The sequence below is a fragment of the Callorhinchus milii genome, unplaced genomic scaffold, assembly GCF_018977255.1.
Source record: "Callorhinchus milii isolate IMCB2004 unplaced genomic scaffold, IMCB_Cmil_1.0 Scaffold12, whole genome shotgun sequence".
NCBI classification, from domain to species: Eukaryota; Metazoa; Chordata; class Chondrichthyes; order Chimaeriformes; family Callorhinchidae; genus Callorhinchus; species Callorhinchus milii.
The window spans coordinates 8,462,879-8,475,299 of record NW_024704753.1 but is presented as its reverse complement, the minus strand read 5'-3'; the positions used below and the strand labels follow the sequence as shown (position 1 = coordinate 8,475,299).

General features: G+C 38.3%; 1 protein-coding gene across 6 annotated transcripts in view; it reads right to left on the bottom strand.

Annotated features, from left to right (window-relative positions):
- Window positions 1-2,366: 2,366 nt before the first annotated feature.
- The window catches only part of fhit (fragile histidine triad diadenosine triphosphatase), a 539,096-nt gene continuing 529,041 nt past the window's right edge, over window positions 2,367-12,421 (bottom strand). For all 6 annotated transcript variants that reach the window (XM_007895159.2, XM_007895160.2, XM_007895162.2 and 3 more), the window contains 2 exons: window positions 3,579-3,695; window positions 2,367-3,338 (listed from right to left, as the gene is read on the bottom strand). In XM_007895159.2, coding sequence (XP_007893350.1) covers window positions 3,594-3,695 — 102 coding nt within the window. In that variant the 3' untranslated portion in view covers window positions 2,367-3,338; window positions 3,579-3,593. The remainder of the gene's footprint in view (window positions 3,339-3,578; window positions 3,696-12,421) is intronic.

Here is a 12,421-nt window from a genome sequence, read left to right as displayed (position 1 = left end):
TTTATTATTGTTTTTGGTTTTGGAGGGATTATTATCAAGGTCTTTCTGTTAAATCACAGGAAATAAATGATACTGAATGAATAGAAACTATAACATAAAATGCTTTAATTTACAGAAAAAATTGATAAAGGCACAAGCTGTCTGTGCTCAATGCACTTAAGCATGATCTCAACCGCTTTATTTGTACAATCAGTCAAATTTCACATCTGTGTGACATTCTGTGAATGAAGGACAAATGGTACAGATGTGCTTGACGGGCTCTTATTAAATTATATATACCTGTGTGGATTTTTAATCATTCAAGTACAGACCAAAGGAGGACTTCAAATATAACTTCAAACTTCAGAGTGATGAGCCACTTCAGAGATTAGCCGAAAGTCGTCATGCCAGCTCTAAATGCAATACTCCTAATCCTTGTATTCGATACTGCACTTTTATCAGTCCATTGAAACGTCTCAAAGCGCTTCACAGAATTTAGTGCAAAGTACAATGACTGTTTTTGCAGGTGAAAGTAGAAAGCCAATTTGCACACAGGAATGTCCAACAATGCACCATGAAGCAAATTACCAATTTTATTTTTCTCTTGGGTATTATTGCTCAGCACACTAGGAGAAATGCCCTTCACTTTTCAAATAGTAGTATCCTTAACATTCACCTAAATGGGCAGACCGGATTTGGGTTTTAACGTCTCATCCAATGGATAAGACCTCTGAGCTCAACTACGCTAGTTTGGTTAAGACTTCACTAGGTTTAGGTCGATTGAGATGAACATGAAACAGAACAGCAACCGAAGATGTTTTTTCTAAAAATGCAAAGTTGGTCTGAATAATGAAATGCACAATAATCATTGAAATGCACATCAATTTCGNTTTTTTTAAAGTGACTCAAGTTTCAAATCTAAATATAACCCATTACAAGTGGTTGCTGCAGTTCAGTGCAGGTATATTTCAATTACTTGGACTCATGTTATATTGTGATGTTTGGATGTGTTGTATTTTTGCAATTTTCTGCAAATGGAAGCACCTGGATGGAAACATTGATTTGTGAAAACCGGGTGATCGTTTTGCGTAATACTAAAACATAAAAGTAATGTCAAATTTCAATGCAATATTACCTTGGTATATTGCATAGAACAGTTTTCAATTTCCTTTAAAAATAAGTGAGTAACTGCATCTGTTATCTAGAACTAGATAAAGAACAATCCTTAATGGAAAAAATACAGGTTTTACGATGGTTAATAATAATAATCCTTGTATTTGATATAGTGCCTTATCTCAAAGTGCTTCACAGAATATATGGAAAAGTGAATTAACTATATTTTGTGGGTGAAAATAGTATTAATAGTACAAACATAGTCATAGGTGACCAGTAATGGAATAGTTCAAATATCAAAAATAATCCCTTAAATGGAAGGAAAATGTAAATTGTAATGCAGTTTAGAACCAATCATCCATTATTCTTCTTTATACTTAGTGAGCTCTAATTTGCTGGATTTCTTCATAGTCACAAACAAAGATTCCTGGTAAGTGGAAGTACATAATAACCTGGCTGATGACCTGTAACTATGACTCAATCTACTTCAGAGCTCCCACAGGTTGATGTTTATTCAATGGCTTTCTTAGTAAGAATGTTAACATTACACATGCACAAACCTGTATTGTATCTTTCAACATGAAGCTAGAGGGAATTAGGAATTGTTTGGCTGAGTGAATCAGTACATCGAATTGTTGGAGACACTGAGTGAAAAGCCTTGAAATTATTCTAATCTTTATCCATTTCAGTCTGATTCAAAAGCACTACAGATATTTGAATGACGTCAAAACTATGGAAAGAAAGAGTATGAAAAAAATGTACCTAATCTTAGGGATTACTTTAGCAGCAAGCAGCATCAGTAATACTGATTGTAGATGAAATGTCTTGTCTGAATATGTACAAAGAACCCTTCAGGAAAGTTTTGAATTACCACTAAAGGTTACACCATATATTTACAAATGTTACTGCATGCATTTTTAAGCCTTTCTTATTGCCCGAATCTGCAAATGCTTGAGTGTCCTGTAAGGTCTGTTGGTTGCGGTTATCCACAAAGCTAACAGAATCATAATGGGAAATAACATGTTATACCAAAAGGTCAGTCTTTCCTTGTCACTGCGTTGTTCTTTCATCTTATCGAATAAGGGTGATAGCTTTTCAGGTTTATCTTATCTGCAGTACAACAAAGCCTGGGCTTTACTAGTGCACAATAGAACTATAAAGGATCGCGTCTCACACAGTCAGTGAAGTATGAGCGCAGAATACCAATCATGCCTAACTCAATGTTGCATAGAAACTGTATGACATTAACCACACAAGACAGCAATATACATGGCATTTATTAATTTTTTTCAAGACTGGGTAGAACAACTATATTTGAAACAAGTCACCACAATAAGGAACGCAGTCATATATACAGGTCACCAGCAAAACTATTATTTTGACTGAAACTTGTCAATCTTGAAACAGTTCAACACTTCACTTGAGATGTTACAAAACCAATCAGTGAAGCAGTATATGTTTACAGCAGCTGCTGTTCTATTGAGGAGAGAAAGAAGAAGTAATGATGACTAGATTTGAAATGAACCAAACTGCTGCCAATTGTGATAACAAGGGGACAGTAAAGAAGGAGAGCGAGTTTCAAGTGGTCCAGCTTAAATCATAACAGTGAATTAACTCTGGTAAAAAACAGTGGTTCCACATTACAAACATATCATGGACAGCAGGTGAGGGGCTCCAAGATGCCACGCTGCGTAAAGGACGCTGTATATGTTGTTGTTGGACAGCTTCATTTTCACTGCATCTAAAGCAGTGCTGTGGCTCATGGTGTTCAACAATAATAAGGTAATGTGCATATAACTACATCATAACTGCGAAGAATTATGGGGATGAATTCCACCTAGATCTAGATATGCTCCTTTCTTTGTGTAGCATTTACAGAACTTGCCAAATTCTTAAATACAGGCTTCATTTTGAAGTTATTTTTCTATAAATCCCTTTAACGTATCCAGAAAAATGACTTCAAAGTTAAGACTGGATTCAAAATAATTTGCCAAAACTCTGGACCCTCTAATGGTACATAAATAAATTGAGGCCCAGGTGGAATTTCTCTCCTTACACTACTAATGACACACTTGACTCCTGTTCCAATGCAATACAATGAAAATACCTGTCAGCTAACAATCACAACAATAGGAGTAATTCAAAAAGAAATTCTAATCTGAATGGGCATCGAATGGTCTCATCTTCTACATTCTTCTTCCTCATCCTCGTTCTTCTCAAGGCTGATGCACTGACCAAATTCTTGGCTGGAAATCATAGACAATGACGGTAAGAGTTATGATACTAAAGGGCTAAGGAGCTAGTACATCGCAGCTGATCAAAACAATTAGTTTTTTTTTATCTGTTGAGACTTAATAGGTAGGCAAGAATCCTGCCAATTCTACTTGTCCTTTAACGTTATTGCATACTGAAATATATTACAATTTGGCGCACAAAGGAAATAAATCTTTAAAGTCTAGGTACATAAAAATGTCACAAAAACATACTGTATCTGTCATGGACTAGACAAAGTACTTCCTGAGGTCAGCTGCCTCCGATGCCATCTCCTCCTCGTTCCTCCATTGGCCTAATCCTTCATGTGTCTCTTGGTCGTGTTTCTGGAGCTTTTAGTGGTTGCATATGGAGGGCGGAAGGGTAAAGATATGAAACAAAAAGCTTACATCAACCTTTATGTTAATGATTGGAAAGAAGTGAACTTTGGTTTAATCTAGTTAATGTTATATTATTTGTAAAACACAAAATCTGCTGTATACAGGTCTTCGTAGGTATTCAGAAATGGAGTCACAGACAGTGTCTTTATGGTTTAACTACCAAAAAAAAATAAGCAATCAAGATTCTATTAGTGGTTTAGAATAGAGTGTTACCAGTAAAGTACTGTACAAGAGTAAATGGTGTAGGTACCATTTATGTTTCAGAATATTATAGGCTTGTAATTTTCAATTTCTGATATGAAGACTTTATATTTTGCTCTGATTTTGTACTTCTAATAGACATCGGTTCTGATCTTGCAAAGGTGACATAAGAGCAAAGAAAATATGGAATGAGCAAGGGCTTTGTGTCTCATCAAGTTCATTTCTTCCACATTATGATTTGTCCTGTCATAAGCACTCAGCGTATTTAAATCTCCTCAAAGATATAACTTAACAGAGAATGCAAGATAAGTTTGAAATGATTCCGAGGCAATCCAGTAAATTGTCACTGTATCAATTTAACGCTGCAGCCGAGAATAATATTCCACAGGTATTGGTTCTATTGATCTAAGAAGACACAAACCACCTCAGTCCATATTATTCCTATAACCTTCAAGTCCATCATTAACCAGATGGTTGGAGAGCAGATAACCTACAATAAACACATTGAATAGTGAACCTGTGGACCAGGCTCCCTAGGGAGACGGTTGAAGCAGGAAGTGTTGATTCTTTCAAACACAGATTAGATAGTTTTCTTTTAGGAAATAACATTATGGGATATAGTACATAGATAGTTCGGGACATATGTGCACGCGACCACCAGGAAGGTGGAAGGTGAACTAGAGACGAACTAGGAGTACTGTAGCTCAGTGGTTAGAGCACTCGCCTCGCAAGCGAGAGACCTGGGTTCGATTCCTGCCAGGGCGAAACCTTGGGCAAATTTCCTTACTCCACATGCCTGTTGATAATCCCTCTAGAAAAAAAAACATTAATAATTTGGTCACTCAATCCACAACTGTTTGTGGGACACTGCTGTGCGCAATTGGCTGCCGCGTTTCGCCCACAAAATATATAGTCAATTCACTTTACAGTATATTCTGTGAAGCGCTTTGAGACATCTAGAAGATGTGAAAAGCCTTATATCAAATGCAAGGATTATTTTTCTATTGATAGATGGACCTTGTTTTTTGTCTAGAATTTCTTATATTCTTATGTTACATCGCTGTTCATTAATAAAAGCTTCCTCCCTTTGTATTCAATATAATAAGATTATGCATTTTAATAATGGCTTATCATGTCCAAAAGTGCTTCACAGATAATTCCCTACTGAGCCAAACTAACACATGCATAAGCATAGCAAGTAGAAGAAAGAAGATTGTACATTTTCTTAGAATAAATGTCAGTCAGTGGATAAATTACAGACATGCATTAGATCCTCATTGGTTTTGGCCTCATGTTTGCAAATAATGTCCAAAACGATCTCAGTAATTCACAAACCATCTGTTATTCTCCATATGGTTCCACATAATAAAACAAGCTGCACTTGCTTTTTAAGTTACGATGCCTGAGGATTTATACCATTTGGTATTCTGTCCTATTCATCATTTAGCATTTATATTACGTATAAAATCCATTGGAAATAAAAGTGTTTTCTATGCTGTGTGACAATTGTTCTACAAAATCACAAATATTGAAAATCCTGGGGTTATAATACAGACAAAAGGTGATATCAAGCCCATATGAGTTGATGCCATGAATAAAAAATAAGGTATGCAGATCAGTTGACATGAGTCCCACAGTGATACTTTGTGCTCTATAGAGCGTCAGCCGAGCTCACTTGGTAACATTCTCACCTCTGAGTCAGAAAGTTGAGGGTTCAAACCCCATGTCTGTCCCTTGAATGCCTAGTCTCGCCTCTGATACAGTGATCGGGTAATGCTGCATTTTTAGAGGTACCTTTGGATGAAACGTTAGACCAATATCTGACTGCCTGTTCAGGTGGACATTAAAGAGCTCATGGTACTATTCGATAAGAGAATCTTATCCTGGCCAACAACCCCCGGATAAAATTGGTCATTCACTTCATGGGACACTGCTGTATGCAAACTGATTGCTGCGTTCATTAAAAAAACACAGTAAGTACACTTTACAGTAATTCCTCTGAAGCGCTTTAAGAAGACTTGACAGCATGATGAGGTGTTATATGAAATGCAAGGATAATTATTGTCGTAGATAATGGTTCTTATGCATGAAAGCACTACATTAGGGTTAGGAATCCCGTAACATTGGTTAGAGCACTCGCCTGGCAAGTGACAGGACCCAGATTTGATTTCTGGGCATGACGAAACCTTTGGCAAGTTACCTTACTCCATATGCCTTACTTAGCAGTAAGTAGAAATTGGTTGTTAGTCGATTGGCGGATCGCTTTCCAGGGATAATAATCCCTTAAAAATTTGGTCACGCATCCACTCTGCTGTGCGTAATTGACTGCTGCGTTTCACCCAGAAAGTACCGTCAATTCACTTCATAGTATATTCTGTGAAAGGCTTTGAGACAGGATTAGTATTATTATTACATTATAGAACACCACACTAGCACAATGGTTTCACCCCTTTATGTAGCCTGCAAAGTTTAGTAACCAAAGTGTTCTAGATGGCCTCTACTTTCAGATCTATCTCTGTAAGTGCAAATCCCTACTCTTCTGGAACTTCACTACTTAGAGCAAACAGGACACATATATTCTCAATTGATTTACTGCTCAATCAATTGAGATGCTTTCCTCAGAGCCTTATTGCATTACCAAGCCACTGAGTTCAGCAACTACCTGTTTTGTGTATTTCCCTACCTCCCTCCTTAAGAATTTAACAGAGGCTCGAAGACACGACTGAGAAGTTACACAAATTGTTATTAGTCCTAGACAACCCTATGTCTACTTAATCTAATCTATATTGATAAAGACGAAATGACTGATTTATATCTCATCGGAAAGGTCTTGCATGGGGGAGCATCATGGGCTTATTTTCTTGGAGGGGATTTCCTATTGTTGATGAGCTATATTAAAAAACATATAACAAAATGCTTTAATTAAGCTCCCAAAAAGGTATGCATGGTATTCTGCAACAAAGTAGTGACAGAGGTCACACACAAATAAAAACAGTGTGCAGTTACAAAATAAAGCAAGCAATTTTGCATGTTTTTCACTGGCACTCGATGAGAGTTGTGATTTCAAAGACACAGCCCAGTTGATAATTTTTATTTGAGGTATCACCAAACATTTTGAGGTCACAGAAGAATTGGCATCAATGCAGTCAATGAAAGATACGACAACTGGAGAAGATGTTTTGGAGGCAGAAAATAAGCGTATCTTAAAATTACGAGTGAAGTAGAAAAATTTGGTGAATGTCACCACCTTAATCTGACAGGAAAAAAAATAAATAATAATCCTTGCATTTGATATAGCACTTTTCACGTCTTCTAGACGTCTCAAAGCACTTCACAGAATATGCTGTAAAGTGAATTGACTGTATATTTGTGGGCGAAACGCGGCAGTCAATTGCGCACAGCAGTGTCCAACAAACAGTCGTAGATTGAAAATGACCAATTTATTATTGTTTTTTGTTTTGGAGGTATTATTATTAGGCTCTGTGTGGAGTAAGGAAACTTGCCCAAGGTTTCGCCCTGCCTGGAATTGAACTCAGGTCTCTCGCTTGCAAAGCGAGTGCTCTAACCACTGAGCTACAGGACTCCACAAAATGTTGGGTTACTGAAAAGAATTCAAGATCAAGTCAAAGAAACAAATCCAGAACAGAATATTGGTTTTCTACACTGCATTATCCACCAAGAGGTCCTCTGTAAGAGTGTTCTAAAACTAAGCAATGTCGTGGACACAGTTACGAAAGTGGTCAACTACACTCGAGCAGAGGATTAAACCACAAGCAATTTGTAACTCTGCTTGAGGAATTGGAATCTGAGCACACAGATATTCTGTATCACACAAATGTAAGATGGCTTAGTTTAGGAAAGGTCTTGAAAAGAGTGTCGGAACTGAGAACAGAGCTTGATTTATTTTTGAGCATGGAACAAAAAGATTCAGATTACGCACAGCTGCATTTGCCGTTGATACCATGGGCCACATGGATGAATTGAATTCAAAACTGCAACGGAAGGGGGCTTTTGTGCACGATTTGTATTGCAGCGTCAAGTCATTTATAATGAAATTATTTATTTTATCGCCGATTCCAGGATTTCAATTTGATCGAAAATGACCTGTCTTTGGTCTCTTCATCTTTCTCATTTGATGTTGACAAAGCCCCATTTGACTTCCAACTTGAGCATATTGATCTGCAATGTGATCCATTGCTTGCGGAGCAATTCAATTCAGTGCCGCTTCTCAGTTTTTACTCCTCTCTTAATGAATATACCTTTCCAAAAATAAAGGCTCATGCCGAGAGGATCCTTGTGCTGTTTTGATCAACATACATACAAGAGGAGACATTTTCTGTGATGAAATTCAATAAATCAAAATATAGATCTGTGATGACTGATGACCACCTTGCAACAGTACTCCACATTGCAACAACGGAGACGATGCCTGACTTCAATTGTCTGGTTAACACACATCAGCGCTTTCATTCTTCTCATTGAGTGAGCTTTTCACATTCTCATCAATATGTGAATAAACAAATAAATATCGAATAAACGTCTGCTCAATGAGTTGTTTTTATTTAACCTAATTTTAATGAATGTCAATTATATACACGTTATTTTATGAATGTACAAGTGTAAGACTTGATTTTGAGCTATTATTAAGCATTTGGATCTATATTAAGTGTGTGGCCCGCGAAGCTTACCAAAACTCATGAAGTGGCCTGCCACCCAAAATAATTGCCCACCCCTGGTCTAACCAATTGACGTAGAGGCATGATTTATACCTCATCGTAAAGGTCTTGCATGGTGGAGTGTCATTCGAGACCTAACCAAGCTCATCACACATGGATGGACTCCAACAAGGAGTCCTCCCAACGCAAGTCCTCCCAACAGGAATCCTCCCAACCAGGAATCCTCCCACTGAGTCTTCCCACTAAGTCCTCTGAACAGGAGTCCTCCCAATAGGAGTCCTACCACAGTAGTCCTTCCAAAAGGATATGTGTGCAAATAGCTGTTTAGCTGTATTATCGACTAGCTGTACCCTACATACAGCTATACAGCTTGAGTAGAGAGCCCAGCAGCGTGAGGCGAGACCTGAGTGAGGTGGAACAAAGTGAGAATTCTGTTAAGGAATTTGGTGAGAGTGGAAATTCGGTGCAGAGGGGGAAAGAGGTGCATAATTATAAAATATATAGGTTATATTAAAGAATATAAAACACGTCTGGGAATATGGCAGGGCAGCTGAGACTAGTTGCATGTGTGAACTCCAGGATTCTTTGTGTGCCCTGGACAAACACGTGTGTAGGAAGTGCCTTTGGCTGCTTGAGCTCAGGGAGACTGAAGAGTTCATGGATTGAATGTTTCAGGAGATGGTCACCCCACAGCCACAGAGGGTTCAGAAGGAGAATGAGTGCGTGACCACCCTGCCATGGTAGGAAAAGGGGACGGGCAGTGCTCAAGGTAGGTAAGTCACCCGGTCTGGACGGGATGCATCCTAGGTTACCGAGGGAAGTAAGGGTGGAAATAACGGAGACTCTGGCCACAATCTTTCAATCCTCCTTGGACACTGGGATGGTGCCAGAGGACTGGAAGATTATAAATGTTACTGCCCTATACAAAATGGGGCAGAAGGATAAACCCGGGAACCACAGGCCAGTCAGCCTAATCCGGGACTATAATCCGGGACAAAATTAATTTTCATTTAGAAAAGTAAACAGTAGTAAACAGAAAAATATGGGTTAATAAAGGACAGCCAACACGGATTTGTTAAAGGCAAATTGTGTCGAACAAACCTGAGTTTTTGATGAAGTAACGGAGAGGGTGGATGAAGATAGTGCAGTTGATATAGTTTATATTGATTTTCAAAAGGCATGAGATAGAAGTGACTTTGACATTTGATAAGACACTTGTAAGCAAAATAGAAGCCCACGGTATTAAAGGGACAGTGGCAGCATGGATACAGAACTGGCTGGGAGACAGAAAGCAGAGAGTGGTGTTTTTTCTGACTGGACGGAAGTGTGCAGTGGTGTCCCCCAGGGTCAGTATTGGGACCCCTGCTGTTTCTGATCTATATAAATGACCTGGACTTGGGTATAATGAGTACAATTTTCAAGTTTGCAGATGATACTAAGCTAAGAAAAGTAGTAAACAGTGAGGAGGATAGTAGCAGACTGCAAGAGGACATAGACAGACTGGTAAAATTAAGTTAATGTGGAGAAATGAGAAGTGATGCATTTTAGGAGGAAGAACGAGGAGAGGCAATATAAACTGATGGTACAAGTTTAAAGGGGGTGAAGGAACAGAGAAACCTGGGGGTCATATAAGTAAATCTTTGAAGGTGGCAGGACAGGTAAATAAAGCTGTTAAAAAAAGAATATGGGATACTAGGCTTTATAAATAGGGGCATAGAATATAACAGTCAGGAAGTTATGATGAACCTTTGAGGTCTAACCATAAAACATTGGTTAGGCCTCAGCTAGAGTACTGTGTTCGGTTCTGGGTTCCACACTTTAGGAAGGATGTCAAGGCATTGGAGATTTATGTGATAAAATATTTTAGGAACTTCTGTCCACTGGCAGAGAACAGGTGGTGGAAGCCAACTCAATAACAGAGAAGTAGATAATTATTTAGGGAGGACAAGTTTGCAGGGCTATGGAGAGAGAAATGGGGAGTGGGATTGAATTGGATAGCTCTTTTCACAGAGCCAGCACAGACACAATGGGCTGAATGGCCTCCTTCTGTGCTGTACAATTCTATGGTTTTATGGTTTTAATAAAACAAACAAATGCAACATTGGAAATGGATAATCCTCAAGACTGAAACTGTAAAACTAGCAGCACTTAACTAATGTTAGTAAATTAAAAACTAATCTAGACTTTGAGGTAGTCCCTCTCAAGTCATGCACATACTTAGACAGTGACCAAAAGCGAGCGACCCTGAGTCAAACCAGCCTCCTCTCCTTTGGAGGGAGTTTGGCTCCTCCCCTTAAACAATGTATTAGCGCCGTGTTTTTCCCACGCAAAGTATAACGTGGTCTATCCCACAAAATGTTTCAACTTACCCAGACAGCCTTTAGATATTATGTCACCAAAGCTGTCCCTGTTATTTTAAATAAAAGTGGTTTGTCATATTTAAATCACAAACCTTCTTAAAGGGACAGGCATTCCCAAACATATGAACTATAAATATATTATTTACAGAACTTATTTATATATAGGCTAAAAGGGTATACAAGAACAGCGTAACCGTGACACCAGAATGCAACACAGTTCTACATTGCATATAATGTAATTTGCACCTGCCTTTGTTTATTCGTTCTAAATTTACCTCCCAGCACCTCAAGACTTCATCATTCTTGTTTGCAGCACAAAGGTTCAAGAAAGGATGAAGAAAGAACATCTGCTCCAGTTCACATTGTTCTTTATGCAACACATATTAGATTCTTAATTCCTTCATCGGTTTACTTCCAACTGCAAAGTAATTTCCTTATTGTCCCTCTTGTGAATTATGTGCCAATCTTGTTTTGGTTAGATTTCACAATGCCTTTGGACCTACAGTGTGCATCATAGATTTGTGTGATAAAATATTTTAGGAACTTCTGTCCACTGGAAGAGATGTGCTTTGCCAACTGCATTCCTCTAGTAAATAGGGGTGAAAATGTATTTGACTATAAATTAAATCTTGACTATGACTATAAATCCGTACTTTCAATATTTGGTCTGCAACAGACTGTATTGTGCTCTTTCAAGGCTGTGATTTGCCATATTTTTATGGCAGTAATGCTGAAAAGTCATGAGAGACCTTAGTAGTATCTCATAAATCAAATATTTCCACCGTGCACTTATGCAAAATGCACAGTGAAGCTATTAATGAGGAAATTATGAAAATAAAGCTTTGTCCCTGAGACACCCCCAGAGCGGCAGATAATCTGCAGCGGGGCTAATATTCAACCAGGGGAGCTATTAATTGAATTACCCTTATGAGGCTAGCTAGCGACCACACTATTGAACAGCTGTACAATGTGTACAAATCTGTCTACGTGTCAGTCAAGCTAAGTGCAAAGCCCTTAGATTAGAAGCTAAATGAAACATTTGGACAATCTATTTAACACAGCCAAGGGTCAGTCAGGAGTGAGGTAATGTTCACTTGCACTAGTTTCATACTCAAGCAGCGCCATTGACAGGATGGCTGAACTTTATTTCAAACCAAACACACTTTACATTACCATAATTCTCTAACGTCCCACAGCTCTCTCGCTTCACTGCAACCATTTTTCTCTTCCTATATTTCAGCTGTTCTATATGCACAGTTGTTCTGAACTTTCCTATCTTGTTAAATAAATATACATCCAAGACATGTTTCGATATTCACATGAGAGAGAAGAGAATAGAAGGGTATGGGAGGGAATAAGGAGTGGGTGCAGGCTCATGCAGAGTACAAACAGCAGCATGGACTAGTTGGGACAAATGGCCTTTTTCTGTGCTGCACAACCT